The 19,696-nt window shown below is 39.5% G+C and overlaps 1 protein-coding gene across 3 annotated transcripts in view; it reads left to right on the forward strand.

Annotated features, from left to right (window-relative positions):
* trps1 (trichorhinophalangeal syndrome I) overlaps positions 1-5,794 on the forward strand; it is a 113,880-nt gene extending 108,086 nt beyond the window's left edge. For all 3 annotated transcript variants that reach the window (XM_026157259.2, XM_026157260.2, XM_026157261.2), the window contains exon 11: positions 3,706-5,794. In XM_026157259.2, coding sequence (XP_026013044.2) covers positions 3,706-5,319 — 1,614 coding nt within the window. In that variant the 3' untranslated portion in view covers positions 5,320-5,794. The remainder of the gene's footprint in view (positions 1-3,705) is intronic.
* The last annotated feature ends 13,902 nt before the right edge of the window (positions 5,795-19,696 follow it).

Here is a 19,696-nt window from a genome sequence, read left to right on the forward strand (position 1 = left end):
TCTAAGCCTAGGGAAAGTCTATGGAAATCCCAAATTTAATTAGACTGCATGAATTACAGATGAGATAAAAACTTGCCTGGAATTTAGTTGACTTCAGAATATCAAGATTATTCACCTCAGATATGTTCTTAAGGTGTTTAAGCCAATTACACACTTCAGCATACTCATTAATCGCAGCGGTTTGCTAATACTAACAACATAAAGCAACTTCAGAGCGTCGCTGTATATGCCGAACCCTGCTTCCAGTGTGCGAAAGTTCAGTGCGGACGTTTCTGTGTGATCGATCACAGTGATAATAAATGCATTAGTGGACTGACCGTGTTGCAACCCTGAGCTATATGCTGCCATTATCCAATGGCGCTTTAAAGACCTTTCGGAGGATGACAAGCTATTGAAGTTTACTGCTTCCTGCCCCTGCAGATGTCCTTGGTTCAACCCGTTCATCTCATCTGCTGCTCCAATTACGTCCCGGCTCCCTCTACTCTTGGCAATCTTCACGACGGCCATATTTTATATCCCATAATAAAAGTTTTATATGCTCTACACACATTATTAGAGAGGATAGCAGCTAGTAAAACACTTGAGAGTGAGAGAGGGGAAGGGAGAGTTATGAATAAAGGGGCAGGAAAAAAAGTGGAGGGAAAAAAAGGAAGGGGGGAAGACAAAGAAAGGGAAAAAGATTAAGGTAAGAAGGAGGACGGGGATAATGAAGGGTCAGGGTGTGAATGAAGAGTGAGAGATGGAGGAAGATGGGAGAGATTAGAAGAGAATGCAGAAGCAACATTTAGGAAGAAGGAGGGAACAGACAGAAAGGCAGATTTATGTGATGTGTGCTAGCAGCAACCACAGCCCAGGTATTCTACCAAGCCACCCCTACAACCATAAAAGTGCACAAAATTACAGCAGCCATGTGTGTGTCTCACTGTTTGTTTGAGTTACTTGCACCCACAGGATTGTAGACACATTAAAACCCTATAAATAAGCATCACTTTCTGCAGTTACTTAGGTGACAGCTCATGTAATTGAAAAGATACAACACAGATATATAAAAAGCTTTTCTAGGAAGTTTTAAAAGGAAAGCATATGATTTCATTTTCCAATCTAAAACAGGCAAAACACCATGTGGTCACACCTGCTGTGAGAAGACACTGGCAATACAAAGTAAACAAAGTAAAGAGGAGGAAAGGATAATTAGGGAATGGACAGGGAGGAAGATCGAGTCAAATTCTTGCTAAAACAGAAGCAAAAAAAACAAAACAGTGAGTGACTGAGTGAGAAGAAGTAGCAAAAACTTGTGCTGCTTCCCTATTCCATACCACATATGAGCTTCATAGAATATGCGCTACTGGATGCCGCTGGATGTCAGTCAAACTGCAACTTTAATCAAGAAACTAATTTATGTTTTCCTAGGTGTCTCACCTCCATGCAGTTGTTGTTGTTTTTTTTGCTTTGTGTCTTGCATTGTGAGATAAATGTGATTATGAGTATCCCACTCCGAAATTAAGGCTTTTCCTCATCTTTATAGTTTATTCAGTGGTTCTCTCAGTGTGAATGGATTTAAATCATGCTCTGAATCACTGTGTCTCGTGCTTCCGTCTTCCATTCCCTCTTTATTTCACACCCCCTTCCCTTTATCCGTCCTTCTGTGCACCAGTCGGTCTTTAGAAACACAAATTCTAAAGCCAGAAAAAGAGAAATGTTTGTGGATTTCGCTGCTATATTTTGCGAGTGCCACTCTGCCAAATGATGGAATCTTGTTTTTGATATTGATCCATATGTCAAGAAGTTTCAGCGAGACAACTCTCTCATTAACTTTTACCAGCTTGCCAAACGAAGGACTGAAAACACTTCGCTGAAATGCATGTGCATTAATAGGTCCCTGAATCTGAGTTTTGCCCTTCTGAGTTTGCTTATATAAGCGTATTTGATTGTTTTTGCTTGTTAACATTAATGCGCTAATTATATGTTTACATAAGCACAGCACAGTATCCCCGAATCATTATAATAATATTAAAATTGCAATAGAAGTGACTGTTCTGCTCTTAAATATTTTCGGTAGCTGCTCTACAGTGACTGATAAACTCCACGCTGAAAATTACATTGTCTTTGCCCTTTTCACCCACACACTGGCGTGCACACATGCACACCCACACAAGCATACTTAATGCACATACTCTGACAGACACACATTCGGTCACAGGCTATCAACACGAACATAAGAATACATTTCCATACACAAAAGGCTACTGGAAATCACCCAAGAGTTTCCCAGCATAGGCACAGGACACATTTTGAAGGCATTGGAGTTTTTTTCCTGTACCCAAGTGTCTATCCATCTCAATATCTTGCTCGGTCTTCTGTGGATGGCTTGCATCCGCAAATATGCACTTTGTATTTCAAGGTCCTACATCATTGGTATACACACAAGTTTCTTTCTAAATATGTAAAAGTATACCTGGAGATACGAACACAGTTACACAGTACAAAGACAAATTTCTGCAAACCTGTTTTTGAAGCTTTGAAAAGCCATGTCCTGTATGCTAACTGAATTTGACATTGCTGTGCAGAGGTCACTGCTCATAATGTGAATGTCTTTCTTGAATAATGGCGGGTTAGCGACACATTTATTTTGATTGGGCACCTTATAAGACAGTTTAAATTGAACGGTTTATTTTACTAGGAGCAAAGACAGCCTTTCAGTGATTTGTTTGGAAATGTATTAGACAAGCTGTGTGCGTGTGTGCGTGTGTGTGTTTTTGGCATGTGTTTAGCATCACCATCAAAAAAAAAGTTTCATCATCATTCAGATTTTTTTTTTATACTCACACTATTAAACCCAGTGGGGAATTAAATAAGTGGGGGGTGTTTTAGAAATCTGGTGTTTTAGATGCAAATGAGCAGTTTTTATTCTTTGGAATTATGCATGACTTTTGCCTTTTTTTAACCAAAACACTTGTAACCAGAACACAGCCTTCTTTGAAGCTCACAACCTGCTTTAGTAATTGGTTGTAGTGTTTCTAGCTTTCCTGTTTTATTAAAAAAAACATTTCAGTAAGTGTTTCACGCTGAAACAAAGCATATTATAGGACTCGATTAAAGAGATGAGTGCACTGTAAGTGCGAGAGGGTTGCACTTTCAACAGATGTAAGTCCGCCCGCACCCCCTTGTGGCGAGGGCAAAAACCACAGTCATCTGGAGGATATGTTACCTCATCAGTCTTTCTTTCATCGCGATGCATTTAGTTATACTTCAAATCTATATAAAAGAAGAAAGACTGTCAGACTGTAATCTGCCACAAAGGGCTTTTTAGGGAACTTTGGGGAACCTAAAACCAGTAACTACTGTTTTAGATCTTGACTGTGGTGCGTATTGCTTTCTATGTTTCACCAAATATGCTTATGATAGCTTTATGATTAAATAATTGTTATACTCGGCTGATTAGTCAAAGTAGAGAGAGCTTTATTTTTTATCCACAGTCGATTGCACCAAAGGCATACTCAATGGTTATTTAATCTCTGAGACCACCTATGCATTAAGTAGGAATTTTATCATAGTCAAGTAATACCGGGGCATGTGTGCTTGACATTTATTAATTAGTTCAGCAAAGTTATCAGCATGATGAAGTCGAATTACCGCTTCATATATTGCTAACTGTCTAACTCCCTTCCCTCTTGCTCATTCTTCTGTGTTTCCTTTGCCTTGCAGACACCCAGACCTCTAAACATCATCAAGCAGAACAACGGTGAGCAAATCATCCGCCGTCGAACCCGAAAACGCCTCAACCCCGATTCGCTTTCGTCTGAAAACCCTGCCCCCAAGCAACAACGCATCACCAGCGAAGAGCGCATGAACGGGGAGGAAACAGACAGGAGCTGTGCGTCAGTCAAAAACCAGCAGCCTTCCCCTCGCTCACGCTCACCGCGGTCCACGCAAGCCTTCTTGGCCAATCAAACATTGGAGATCCACAGGCGTATGCCTCCTCTTCTCCTCCCCTCACATGCCCCCTCAGTGGGAGCGGAGGGCAATGGCGGTATCACAGAGGGAGGTATAACATCGAAAGCAGAGGGGGGTAAAGGAGGAGGGGGATCGGAAAGAGGCAGTCCAATTGAAAAGTACATGCGTCCGTCCAAACCGTCTAGTTATTCACCTCCAGGTTCACCCATTGAAAAATATCAGTACCCTCTTTTCTCCTTACCCCTTCCATTAACCATTTCACCTGAGTTGACCCCGGAGTCAGATTGGCTCAGGTTCTGGACCAAGTATAAGATGGCAGCCGCCTCTGGGGTTCCTGGTAGCATCAGTAATCTAAGCAGCCCCGGGAGCCTTGGAAATAACGCTCATTATCTTAGCGCGATGGTGACTCCAGTACAACATCATCAGCAAAGCTACACGGTGCCTTACTGCGCCTCTCCCTACTCTCCTCTTCCTCCACCTCCAGCTCCTACTCACTATCCTCCTCCTCCTCTTCACGTCCAAACCCCTACTTCATCATCATTAGAAAACGATGCTCCTTTGGATCTCGCAATAAGACAAAGAGATACAAGTGCTGTAAACGCACACGTGTCCACAAATGGTGCCGAAAGGCGAAGGCAGGAGTCGCCGCTAACTGACAGGCTAAGAGGTAACTGGAAAGGAGAGAAAGAGGAGGAGGAGAGGACAGACGAAGGAGGGAATCCAGGTGAGGAGATAGGGAAGGAAGAAAAAGAATGTTTGTCAACATGTCAGTCAAGTGTCCCGTCTAATCGCAAAATGGTGGAGGTGGCCACACAGGATGACCTGACCAATCGATGTGTCCACTGTGGGATCTACTTCATAGATGAGGTGATGTATGCCCTGCACATGAGTTGCCACGGTGACAAAGGACCATACCAGTGCAGTTTTTGCCTCCACGTGTGCGCGGATCGATACGATTTCACCACGCACATACAGAGAGGCTTACACAGGTACACAGACAAAACGACGCAACAGAGATGTCAAATGCAAGACGGTAACATTCAGAACGCTGCGGGAATGTCGGAGCACGAGTGTCAAAATGCGACAGAGGAGGAACGCGATGAAGACGGTCATTATGAGACCACCGGCGAAGGTGATGTAGTAGAATCGTGTCATGACAACCAAGCAAAACAACACACAGGCAGCGATGGCACTGACAATGAAACGGAGACTGAAAAAGAAGCAAAAGGAGAGGACAATGCCGCGACAAACCAGGACTTGGGAGGCAAAAAGGTGTCGCACATCAGCGATGACGTCACGAGAAGCTCAGAGGTCACAAGTGTTGCTGGCTCTAAAATATTAGATGAGAACACAGATGGGAATTAATCGATCTCTTTGACTCATGCAAACCTTTAAGAGCGTTGTTCTTGGATGAATAAGCTGTATGCCTTCATGTTTCTGGAGGCTAGCTCATGTCAAAATGGGCCTATCCTGGGCACTAAAAGGAACACATCCTTATGCTGGAAGCACCCGGCTGTCAAATGGTCAGAAATCATTGTAGGATCCAGCTGAACTATAGCAGGGGCAGTTGAAGAAATTGCCCGAATCCTCTGCTGAGTGACTGCCACTTGACAGCTCTGTGGCAGGCATTCAACAACAGGCATGGAGTTGAAATCACCTTTAATAAGCAGCCACTTCATGCGATTTCCACATAAGGGCATTGGAAGCTGGGCTAAAAGTTGAACTGGTTATATTTTGGATAACTTTTGGGAGCTCAGCACTTGCATGGCCACCATAAAGGAGAGCATAAAAAAAAAAAAAGAAACTAGAAGCAAAATAATTAACCTGAACTGAACTGAGCTGGGCTGATTACTTATGCACCATACTAAAAAAAAGCTGGTCCAAACTAGTCTAATGTATCATTAAGACGGTTTTATTTTGGTACAGCCAGATGTGATCTGGTTAGGATTGCTTTGTTCTTGCCCAGAGCATGTTTTTGACTGTTTTTTTTCTCTGTGCAAATAGATCTAAAACCAAAATTCTTTTCTTTTTTTTTGACTAATTAAAGCTGGTTAGTTTGAAACCAGTTTATGCTGGGCTGCAGTTGAGTTGGTGTTACCTCGGTAAAAAGTGATCAGTTGATTTCTTTCACTTAGCCAGTTTTTTTCTGAAACTGATCAAGTTCTTGGTTCTCGGGTTTTGAGTCAGCTGGGACTTTTTCGAACTGCTGAGCCAGTTTGACTTGATAAAACCGGTTAAACTCCGGGCCGAAGTGTTTTCTCTATCCGTTTGGATTAAACCAAGTGACATTATTTTCTACCTTCCTCTGTGCCATGATACTAGCTATGTGCCTGGCTGCCTGCCCAACAACCATCTAGTACCCGCTTAACATTTATATTAATAATAATAATAATAACGGTAATAATAATGATGATGATGATGCTATCGTACAAAAAAAATGCAATTTGCTACACTTTCATATATAATATGGTATTTTGTAAAGGAAAATGCTTTTTGCAGGAAATGGTACTATAAAAATTAGCCTATGTGAGTTTTTTTTCTCTTGTTTTTGAGCTTCTTAATGAGACTTGTTACATTTATAACAGCCGCCTAGTAGAAATGGTACAACAAGGGAGGGAGGGGGAGGGGTGTGTGTGCATGTGTGCATTTGTGTAATTGCATTTCTACGCGTAAGGATCAAAGGATGTGTCCGTCCCCAAATGATGATGTAAACATAATGAAGGCTTGCAGTTGGTTTTTCAGTCCTCAGGGGTCACACATGTTGCACACCAACCCACCTGTTTCATAGCATGTGACACATCAGTTTTACAGTACATGGCCTAATTGTGTTAGCATGTCACATATTGTTCTCTTATGTTCTCTTATATATGTTCTTGTTGTGTTTTTATGTGTTAATAAGTCAACATGGTCTCAGTATGTAACTTTTTTTTTCTATGTCTACGAATTGTTAGGTCGCACAGTTTTACAGAAAGACTTAGGAACTTAGGGAGTAAAACCCCAAATCTTATCAAAAGGAACAACTGTTTTGAGTTAACTGTATAAACCTTTGTTCTGTACTGAGTCTACAGATGTTTTTGCCTACAGTGTTTGATGTCATATTACTGAGAGTTTGGTACAACTTAGGTTACCTCTATGTAGCATGTTAGCACCTGCGAAATCTACAAAATAAGTTGCTTTTTTTTCCTAAAGGTGTGAGGTGTTACATGAAAGACCTAAATAATACTGAAAGAACACGAGATGACATTGCAAAGTTATGTTTTAATAATTCAATGAAGTAAAAGTTTCACGTGGCTTGCAACTCCATTTGACCCATCGCACATTACGCCATCATCAGTGATTTCGTTGCTGTTTTTTTGGAACAGTTTCCATAACTGAGTCTTAGTTTAAACCAAATTTCATCAGTGAGAAACTTCTAACAGTCATGTCCTTGAAAGTCCCGCTGTTATATCAAAGTGGTGGCCATCTTGTTTATTTTTGATAAAGATGGGATGACTTCTCTAGCCGTGTTGCCTTAGTTGCTAGAAAACAACAGCGACAAAAGAAGAAAACACCAACGGACTCTGTTGAAGGACATAATATGTCAATATAAAAATAAAAGACAGGAAGGAACGAGCTAAAGAATGTGAGGGGGGGGGGAAGCTATTTTTCTATGCTTATCCAAAAAGACATGAATGACGAATATTCCACCTAGTGCCTGGTAACTTGTACCACTTTTCAAATCAATATGTTTTGTTGTCTGCATTAAAAAGGTTATGTAAGCAATGAGTCGTGTAGAACAGAAGGTGGGAAAGCAAACTGATATATTCCTTTCCATGCACTCACACCACCAAGTCATCTGAGTCATCGATTACGATTTCTGCCTGACCGATCGGTCGGGTGTTTGTTCAAACTTTTCATGTTTGCTTGCTGTGCTAAACTTTCATTTTTGTGCATATATTTACACTACTTTGTAGAATGTTGAGCCATATGCCTCAGTTACTTGTATGAGAGACACAATGCCAAGAAAAGGACCTAATTTGGAGATTGAAACAGAGACACGGCCATGTCACCAGGTCCCATATCATGGTGGATGCAATGTTAATTATTCACACATTATTCTAAGACGGTTAGCATTACAGCTAACTTTGCATTTATGCCAGATAAACAGTTTAAATTAGCTTTTTTTTTTTAAATTCTACTGCATTGGTAACAGTCCATTGCCAAGTAAAACTAGAACCACGTATAGTTCCCCCTGTAAAATTACATTGGATTGCTATTAAGGTTGGATTTTATTTTGATGCGAATGTCGGAGCATTTGCAACCATTGTCAGTAGCTTGTTGTAGCTCTTTTTACCAAGTGGATTGCCTCAGAAAATTCCCATCACTGGTTTGGAATTACAATTGTTCACTTATTTTTATTTTGAAGTTTTCAGAGATAGTATACTGCTAATAGGTTTCTAGGATGCTAACAGCCTAAGCATTGCTCATCCAATTAAACCAAAAGTAAGGCTTAGAATTATAACGTAAAATTCATTCTCTTCTCTATTTAAAACTCAAAAAGAAATAGCTGAACTTTTGGCTAATTTTAATACTTCAGTAATTCATTTTGAAGCAGTATTTTAACTTTTAAAAAACTGCATACAGCACTTAACAAATTTATCAGTCCACCTTTCAAACAAGAAACGGAAATATTTTGGAAATCTTTGCAAAACTTGTTTAGAGTTAAGAATTACATAAATTTTCTGGTAAATAAAAGGAATTTGTGTTTTTATTAAGCAGACATACTAGACTTCTTCTTAGTGGTCAGAAATTAATTAACTCATTCACTGCCATTGACGTCTATAGCCGTCAATTGCAGTGAATGAGTCAATGGGTTTAACTCATTCACTGCCAATGGCTGGCAGTGAATGAGTTAATTAAGCAAATCATTCAACCACAAAACCTTTTTTCTTTTTAAGAAAGCAGGTAAATAACTGCAATTTTGCATTGCAACAATAATGTGTTTTATTATTTTTTTCAGCTTTTTTTTTTAAAGCAGTACATTTGAAAATTATAGATTAAAAACAATAATTATATTTTAGCATTAAAATATTTTTATTAAAGAGCTTTCCCGTACCGGCGGTTAACCATTGGTAATTATCAGCACTGTTAATATAGGACAGCTGTGGCATTAACTTTACATTAGGTAGTGTAAGGTCTTTTTTTTTTTTCTAAATTTGTTAAGCACTGTATGCTGCATTTTACAGTCAAACTGCCAGTGGATCATCTGTACGATAATGCATAAGAAGGGTTTGCTTAACTTCTCCAATAACACGTGTCAAGTGAAAACAGCGTAACTCCTTAAGTTACAAAGTCTAATGAATCTCTCGTTCTGATGTTTGCCTTTCATTCGGTGACCAGGTCTTAACATATTACTGTACGTGCCAGTTGGGTCAGTTCAAAAAGGTAGTGGTTGATGAATCTGGGGGTTTATTGTTTTTGTTTTGTTTTCAGAAAGATTGTTCTAATTGTTGTTATTTTCAGAACTATGTTTGTGCTTTTTAAAACTTTTTAGAATGAATTCTTTGGTTACTTTTTTTTATCGGCTGCTGATAAAAAAACAATGAAAAAAATGTTTACATTAATAAATGTAGCAAAAAAAAAGAAAGAAAAAAATAGAAAGGACGCTTCACCATTCTTAAAAGACACAAGAAAAGGAGGGATGGATGCCTGCTGGGAGGGATGGATGGGTGCCTTTGAAGAATATGTGGAGAGAAGTGGATGAATAAAGGGAGGATGAGTTCAAATGAGGCTAAAGTGGATGATTCATCCCCTCTATATTGTCTCTTTACCTCCCTTCAACTTTATTTCTTTCCTTCTCATCTATTATTTTTTAATGTATTATTCACTGTACCTCTCCATCCCACCTTTTGTTTTTCTTTGTTCACCTGCTACAACTCTAGCATCTCCTCCATTTTTCCTGCATCCCATCATTTGATGAATGTACAAAGATGTTCTCAGTAGACAAAGAGAATACGGAGGTTTTAAACGGGAGTTAAGCGTTTGTATTACGGAATGTTGCACCCCAAAAGCTGAGCTAAACTCAGTTACCCCACACATTAAAAGGCTGATCTACATGTTTATTTAGACTTTATTTAGGTTAAGCTTCTTTAAATTAAATCGGCCTCTGGTTGGTTAAAAGAAAATGTTTAAATACTCTTTGAGAAAGTCAGAAAATCTTTGGTAAAGGTTCTCAACATTGTCATGGGATTCCTCACTTACCTCTCTTTACATGTCATCTGACTCAAAAGGATTTCTCAGTAGACTGGAGACAAATGTATTTTCAGATGCCATAATGTTTCACTAATTCCTTTGAAGTGAAATCCTTGGGTTCTTTTTAAGTTGAAATAAAGAAACCTTTATTGAAATTTGTTCATTCATACTTTCTGTACTCTAAGTATGCCGCAGATATCTGTTCTGTTGTTCATTTGAGAGTTTATACATTTATAACTAAATTATAAATAGATGTTCATGTTGGGGTGAGAGGAATCTCGGGGGAACTTTTAACCCGATCAATCGAAGCGGGACACGCATGACATGGCCTTGGGTTACTTCAGCAATGACTTTATGTTTTAGGTTTGATGGCATTTCAAATCAGCGTTTACAATGGGAGGCCTTAACAAGTGCTTTCATGTTTTTGCCTTTGTCAGAATTTGTTATAGAAACAAATGACGCTGTTGCTTGCACTCCATTTATTATGTTCTTATTGCCAAGGAAGGGACAACACACACCCACACACATAAGAAACACACAAACAGCGGTACGGATCGAGTGTACATTTTGGGGTGTACAGTGTTAACATAGGCCAGTTTATTTTTGGCCACACACACACACACACACACACGCATGCATACACACAGCAAGTATGTACATTTAATCAGTATATTTTAGTAGATTTTTGTCTCTGTTCAGTTGAATGGCTTTTTATAGAAAAGAAATGGGATTTTTTTTTTTTTAGGTTATGTTCTCTCTCATGTTGTATTTTATTCTGCTACCTTTCTGTACGTTATTGTTTTTAGGTTTTATTTCATGCAAAATCATATTTCAACAACATATTTTGACAGCCAAGAAAAGTTTGTTACACAGCTAAACTTGAAGAATAATGTTGATAATGATGATAATAATTAATAAAAGTAATAACAAACAGTACTCAAAATGGACATTTGGGTGTTTATTTAATAAACAGTGAAGAAGAGGAAACCTATATTGTGTATAAATCCTCCCTCGAGAAAACAGCCTATCTGTGGCCTTCCTGCAGGATGTAAATGCCTGTCATTATGTTTTAGATGAATGCGTTCTTATCCTACACAAGCTGGGGACTTAAGGAGCAGCTGTGGAGGGTACAGATATTGAGATATAATTTTTTAAACATAAAGCTTTCATACCCAGTCAGGCGAATTTGTTTCGGGGAAGGTAAAAATAAAACCTGCAAACCTACCTCCTGCTGCGCTCTCAAGACTGTGGCCAGGAGCCTCATATCGTCCTTATTTCTCTCCTGATCTGCTCTTCGTGCAGTCTTCCTGTGTTTTCCAAACTTGTTTTCCATTTTCCGTTAAGTGTCAGACTTACTTTACTGTTTTCTTTTGCAAAACATACGCTAGTGAAGATTTCATCACAGTGCAAGACTCTGTTCTCCAAAGGTCGATTCCCAATAATTTAATTTTCTGCTACACAAATGACAAGATTTCTGCTGGATTAATGATTTGGACATTGAACAGGTCAGCATGCTGAAGCCTAATGGCTGAAGTCTTTAATAAAATTTGCTGTGAATGATCCTAAAAGGATACATTTTTTTACTGGTTTGGAGCCCACTGACAAGCTCCTCATAAAAGTGAAGATTTTATTACCAGATCTGAAATATAAAATTGTAATATTAATGGCTGGATGATCCTGAGCCATCACATTTTAACACACTGGGGAACCCTATAGTGTCAGTGTGCAAGTTAAAAACAGAAAAATCTACATAAGTGGTCGTTGCTAGATTGGATCAGCAGAGGGGACAGTAGGTTAATGGATGGATTCAGTTTATTAGTCAGCATAGCTTGGGTTGGAAGAGGCCCCTCTTCAGTGGAACCAGCTTTGGATTCGGGACACAGACATTCTCTCTCCTTTTAAGATTAAGCTTAAAACTTTCCTTTTTAATAAAGCATATAGTTAGGGCTGGATCAGGTGACCCTGAATCCTCCCTTAGTTACATTACAATAGGTCTTGGCTGCTGGTGGATTCCCATGATGCAGTGTGCAGTGTATGAGTGTTTCTTCTTCAGGGACCTTTCTCACTCACGATGTGTCTATACACCTCTAATCATGACTTACTATTAGTCTCTGGTGCTCTTCCACATTGTGTCTGTGTCCTATCTTCCCTCCCTGACCAACCATGACTGCTTAGCCCTGAGCCTGGTTCTGCTGGAGGTTTCGTCCTATTACAAGGGAGTTTTTCCTTCCCACTGTCGCCAAAGCGCATGCTTGTAGGGGGACATCTGATTGTTGGGGTTTTCTCTGTTTTTTATGTATTATTGTAGGGTCTTTACCTTACAATATAAAGTGCCTTGAGGCAACTGTTGTTGTGATTTGATCAACTTCTTTTAACTGCAACCAACTCCTCTTCCATTTTCATTACCACTTCAATAGGCCCAATAAGTGATGGTAAAGACACTAATAAGGAACATATGGTCTCGTGTCTCCTATCGTCTCTTTTTCAGACAAACATGTCCCCCATGGGCATGGCATGTACTAATTTAACTGATTTTAGAGGAAAATTATTTGTATAATGAACACTGCATCTTTTGTTCTTGTGACACTAACAATTAATTTACTGTTATTTCACTGTAAAGATCAAAGAGACTGATTGGCAACAAAGCCAGAGGCTTATTTCTCACCTACATGCGCCACACTAATATTATTTTAGAACCTTTTTTTAATCTTTTCACAACCCTCCCCTGGGTCACGAAGTAGTGCAATATGTCAGAAGACAAAGGCTTCTAATCTTTGGTCTATGCTATGTTTAGCATTATCAATTTATCTTTCTGTTTATAATGAGAACATTGATAAGAGCCGATTAACTCTGCCTTTGAGCCTGCAGTGAAATTATGTAGCAGTGGGGCACCATTTAAGTGTGTGTGTGTGTGTGTGTGTGTGTGTGTGTGTGTGTGTGTGTGTGTGTGTGTGTGTGTGTGTGTGTGTGTACAAGTGTGAGCTGATTGGCCACAAAAAGTCTGTATCAGACTAGAATGCTAAACATCATGATGTTTACCGAATAGGTCAAGACATGGACACACTCAACACGAAATAATTATAAAGCTTTTCAAGGCAAAACAGATGCAATAAGATCATAAACAGTAAAACAGAAGAAATGTAACAACTTACAGACACATTTACCTACCGATGAAAGGAAAAAACTGACACGAATTGTGTTACGAGATGTCGGGTTTCGATGTGCCTTGGCATCATTTCTCCGTGTCTCTTGAACTCCAGTCATTCTACTTCCAAAAGATATTCCCCTATGCAGTCCTTTGATGATGGCGGTGGAGAGCGCTGCGTAACGAATGTGTTCTGATCCCGGGGCATCGCATAATGCAGCTTCGTCAGATACTGCCTACATCTTCCCATACCCTACACACTAGGTGTCAGTTGACGTTGCTTTGACACATGAGCAAGAGAGATAACTGATTATTTTGGTAAGCTATCAAATCTAGATTAAGAAGCTGGATTAGTCACTTTTTTTCAGCCAGGAGACCTCAGTTTGCGCTACATTTGGCCCTTTGTGTTCTGCACGTTGGGTTTTTTTTCCACTCCCTCACTACATCCGTGAATCTTCTCTGAGGACTTCCTCTTTTCCTCCTGCCGACAGCTCCATATTCAGAATCCTTTCTCCAATATATCCACTGTATTTCCACTGCAAATTTTGGAACCATTTAAACACTGCCTCTCCATCCATCCACTCATCCATCCATCCTCATCTGCTTATGGGGACAGGCCTGAGCTGTCCCTCTGATGTACTCATTTCTTATTCTGTGTTTTCTGGTCCACTGTGTTTTCCATTGAAAATCGTATCATTTTCAATTCTGTCGCGTCCAGCTTTGTCTCCTGTATTTTTGTCATTGCTGCCGTTTCCAAACCATACATCACAGCAGGTTTACCTACAATCTTTTTCACTCTTGTTGCTTTCCTTCTGTAACAAATCACCCCGGACACTCATCCCCATCCACTCCAGCCTGCCTGCACTCTCTTCTTTACCTCCTTTGTTCAGTCTGTTGCTTTGGATGGTTGACCCCAGGAATTTAAATCCACCTTCACTACCTTTAGTCCTTGCATCTTGACTATTTTCCTCTCTCCCATTCACACACCTGTATTCAGTCTTGCTTCTACTGTGTTTCTTTCTTTCTTCTTCTCTCCACAGCATACCTCCAGATCATTATGTTGTCTGCAAACTTCATATTCCACGGAGACTCCTCCCTGCCCTCAACTGTCAGCCTGGCCATCACCATTGCTGTTTGAATTAAAATACATGGAGTGAGTGGGGAATGACTTCTCCATCATCACAAACTGAGGCAGCTTTGACAAAGCAATGTTATTTTACACTCTTACTCTACAGAATGTTAGTCTGAACTGGGCTGAGATCTGGTAAGAGACCATAGCATGAATCATGTTATTTTCATAGTAGAGTACTCAACAAAAGACAAAAAAAGTTGAACAATTATGCGCTGATTTGCAGAAACCCTCCCTTCTAACAACACACCCTCACAGTAAACAAGACAAAAAAGGCTGTAAAATTCTGAGATGTCATCATTATTTCCTCTTATTATTCCTCTCTTTTCAGGTTTGAGGTTTTTCTTTAATTCGTCACCTGCCTGTAGTATGAGGACAGATGCATCAAATGAAAGATTTATGCCTGTACCCACTCAAATTTTCTATTTTTCAGCACCATGCTTGCATATCTCCTCTGTATGCAACGTCTGCCCCTGCAGGTCTGTCTGTCAGCTTGCTGTCTCCCTGTTTAAACATCTTGCAAACATCATTTCTGTTTATTGTAATTCATGTTTATGTATGAGTAACCTACACCACTGAGAGAAGGCTTGGCTGCAACAGACTATTGCATGTGTGTGTGTGTGTTGATGTACAGGTGCCTATGTATCATCCTGCATTTTTGTTATTCATGTCATGTTGTCATAAGCATTGATTGAGATGTTACCTGATACCTGACATTTTATGAGAGATTAGATTTTATGCTGGGATGGATAGACAGATAGAAAAGAGGTAGAAATTCCTTAAACCACTCATCTGAGCAGCTCCAATAAGAGCAAAAACTAACCAGTCCTCAGTGAAGTCATAATTACTGCTTTGCATCATCTCAGTATGTCGTCTGTATATCATCAGCTTCGCAGGGTTTTACTGTGTAATCTTCTCTTTACTAGTCTAAAAGCTACACTATCTGCACACCTTCTCTTCTCTTCCACTCTATAATTGGTGAAAAACGGACACTATGTATGTTGTAAGAACGTCATTGTAAGCAGGTTAAAGTGTCATGTGGCAGGTGAAGGAACCAGTATGGTGGGGCAGTTGGGGAAAATTTCTTACTTAGAAATAAGTCCAATAAAATGTTGTTGTGATTTCCAGTAGATTTTTCCAGGCTGTGATATGCTGAGTTTTCCTGCCGGTGGTTCTGAGGGTCTTTGTGTATTTTGCCATTTAGCTTCATTTTATAATATTTCTTATGAACTAGTGCTCTCAGCGTTAATCTCGTTAAAATGACGTTAACGCCATAACCGCATTAACGCGGCAAATCTCCGTTGGCGAGTTAGCACGTATCGCGCCGTTCGGCGTTAGCAGCTCTAATGTGAACCCATGGTAAATTAGCCATTATGGTCGTTTTCCATCCCTTAGCCATTATAAAGTTAGTAAAGTGGCGCAATTTCATAAGTGTTCTTTCATGACCTTAAATTCAGATTGATGAGACCTTACTGAAACAAGTCCTGTTACTCAGCAGCCATATTAAAACATATCTAAGCACTTTTTTGTTATTGTCAAACATTGTCTAAATTAACTTCAATATTAGTGGTCATCAGGACATATATTAAGTCAACAGTAAGTCAAATATAATCAAATTTGTCTAAAGGTTTGCTGACTTTGCGTACAAATAATAGAAGTTACACTTCATTGTTACATAATTCTCTCATAGTTCAGAAAAGTGTTTATCTGCTGCTACCTAACCTAGTAATGGCCAAGAATACCACTTTCTGGTCCTGGACCAGTTCAACATCTATAAACTTTGATCAACACGGTATTATTATCCTTCAATTTGTTTACAGTATATATAATATACAGATAACTTGCGCAACACCTCATGCACTACATATCCAACATCTTTTTTATAATTGTAATCTTTAAACTCCCATCACTCCTAACTGCTTGAGGCAGATGGGCGCTCCCTAAACCTGGCTGTGTCAGAGGTTTTGTTTTTCAAAACGGACGTTTTTCCTTCCCACTGTCACCAAGTGCTTGCTTGAAAGGGGTCATTTGATTTTTTCTTTCTCTGTATTGTTGTACGCTTTATACCTTACAATATAAACTGGGTTGAGGTGACTGTTGTGATTTAGTGCTATATACATAAAATGTAATTAATTTAATTGCACTTTCTAGTCTAGCAAATGTCACTAGCAGAGCAGTCTATCTGAGAAAAGGATCTCTCATCTTTCTTCTTCTTTCTCTCCCTAACTCTATTGCCTATTTGTTTGTCTATTTTCAGAGAACCAGGGTTATCCCTATAACCAAATGTTCTCTTTATTAAACTTCTAGCTCTTGATAGAGGTCATGTCTGGTCGTCAAACCTAATTAAATTGGGAAAATATGCTCATAAACTACACAGAGATCCTTTACAGATGCTGGTGGAGCAACTATGAGAAAGATTTTAATAGAAAAACTACTGGTAACCATTTCCAAGTCATAGTACTGTGAAAATAGATGGATGAAACCTGTACTGCTCACAATAAATGTGCACTCTACTCCAGCACAGAGTAGCTGTTAGAAGACTCACTATGTTAGGATCAGGATGCAACTTCCCATTCCTGTATTCTGGGCAAAACTGCAGACAGGACACACGCACAGATTAAACATGTTATTCACTTATTTTTCAGTGAATAACTTGAAGTAAGCTCACTCTAAGGGCTTGAAAGACTCAGATGCGGGGTGCAACTGATGATCTCCCTTAATAAGCCTCTTTATTATGAATTCCTAACCTATTGGCATATTACCAAAGCATACACAACAGGCCCAAATTACAGCCATGCATGCCTTCATAGTGGAAAATATCTTACCACTCTCTGGCAAATTCTGCAAGAACCAGAAGTGGGACAGAGCACTTAAAAGAAATGGTGTTCCTGTGTGCACAACATCTCTCAAACACAGCACTAGCCATCATAAAAAAACGTGTAGAGGCTTTCTTCTCCCACAGCTGGTGAAATACTTTGGAGATATATCTTTTCTCGTTGAGCAGTGGCTTCCCCTCAGACAAATGCACCTCAGCTTAGGTGCACTGTGTATAATGACAGGCGCTTACTGCTCCACATAATAAGGCTATAGGTCAGCCTGTGTAAAGTCACAGAGAATTTACCCACCTGCTGGTTTATGTATACCCCTCCTACTTTGTAGATATACTCACAAAAACATGGCAAATACCCACCCTCAACATTAATAATGTAAAGGACACCCTTGTGCCATCTAAATAGCTCTGACCTGTACAGCACAGACCTCTGGGGATGTTCTGTGAAGTCTGGTGCAGGGATATCTTTATCCTTTGGGTCCTGAGGGTTGCACAGTGGGATTTCCATTGAACAGTTCCTTTGCATCGTTTGGATTCCAAGCTCCCACTCAGGATCTAGAAGTTTCCTTGAAATGGCAACTGTGGGTTTTCCATCATATTCAGTGAGTAAGAGCTACCTGAGTCTAGCTCAGAGAGATAAAGGGCGGCTTTTAATATTGACACTACAGTTGCTTTGATGTTCTAGCTTGATGGTAATAGAATTGATAGAAAAAATGGCCCCAACATGACATAAGTGATTTTTATCCTGCTAGAATTAGCAAAAGCAAATTTTAACAGGAGATATTCAAAGTTCAGTGATTATCTCCATGGCCCAGTCAGTATATAGTTAAATGGCTAAGCTAGCTTTAGGGCAGCTGAGAATTTCAGGAGATCTTCATGCAAGAAGACACTGAGAATACCTGATATGGGGCATCCAGCAGTTATATAGATGGTCAGATGACTGGTCTGGACTCGACAGATGTAGCGGTTATGGAGGTTCCGTGAGTGATTAGGCCAGAAGGCTCTTTCCTTACTGAAATACTGAGTGAGGTTTGACAGAGAACTCTTGGTTTTGACTTTCATTTGCCCTTTCCTCTTCAAAGCTTACTGTCAGAGCTGAAAAGACTAAAAGGTATCCTCCACTTCTTTTTTATATCCCACATGAACAAAGTAGACTTCATGAGGACAAAACACCTACACCTATCACCAAAACCTAGCTGTACATACATGTATATATAGAGGATGCAAATACACAGTTTTTCTGTAGAAGTAATCTTTAGGGGAGATGTATAGAACTATGCATCTACACACACACACACACACACACACACACACACACACACACACAATTATTCACACATTGCATCATAAACACACAGCTTTTCCTTGCCCCGTCCTTCACATAAAGGCTCTGGAGTTCTTTAATAATAATTCCCTTAATAATATCTCACCACAATAACAATGATAATGGTATGCGGCTGTGAGTGTGTGTTTTTGTGTCCTCAAAAGACTATTTCTATTTCTGTGAATAAGTCAGATAAGATTTTTGCTCTGTAGCCTTACCTGCAGCCCACAACACCCCCACCATATAACCTTCCCCCCCACTTTTCTAATGGAAAGCATTTTAATTTTCTCCCGAGCACATGAGAGGACATCAGGACAAGCAGTCGGAACAATTCACAAGAAAAGCTTCTCTCTGTTTTGTCTGGTAGATTTTCGTTTGCTGTAATTCTGTCTGTATTTATCGGTATCTTTATTCTTTTTTCATTGAGTTATTCTGATTATATTTTCAGCCTGTAAAGTTTCTTCTTATGACTCTGCATTGTATATTAAACTTTAATAGGGTTCTTGGTGTGTATGGGAATGTTTATCTGTGTTGTGCGTGTATGCGTTTTATCAAAGAAAAACTCAGTGTGTGCACAGACTGTGTGTGATGTTTAAACATTAATAATATTTCTTTCTCTTTATCTATCAAGAGAAACAGAATTAAGCTGGAGGGAAACTCACAGTCTGAACCAGGTGTTTTCTACCCTTTAAGTGTAGCGCACCCCTAAGTACAATTACTATTATCATTATTGTTATTACACTTAAAGTTAGATATGTCTTGCATCTTCTTAAGTCACAGTTAGCACATTATCCTTTGTTCTCAGTGCAGAAACCTCTGATGTACACTCACACAGTGAGTACACTTCTCCTCCCTTCTACTTTATTGCCTCCTGCAATCTCTTTCTTTGCAATCACCCATGTGCTCATTGTGCACTGTCTCCCAAATAATTGGACCTTGATTCAATTTGTGAGATGAATGTATCTTACCACTGGTTTCTAGCAACCCTAAAAGAGACCCTAAACTATTCTTAAGACACATTTCCAAACGGGATGCTTCATGCATTTCTTGCCCTTTTAATACTGTGCGTTGTAGATTTTTTAT

The sequence above is a fragment of the Astatotilapia calliptera genome, chromosome 22 (assembly GCF_964374335.1).
Source record: "Astatotilapia calliptera chromosome 22, fAstCal68.1, whole genome shotgun sequence".
NCBI classification, from domain to species: Eukaryota; Metazoa; Chordata; class Actinopteri; order Cichliformes; family Cichlidae; genus Astatotilapia; species Astatotilapia calliptera.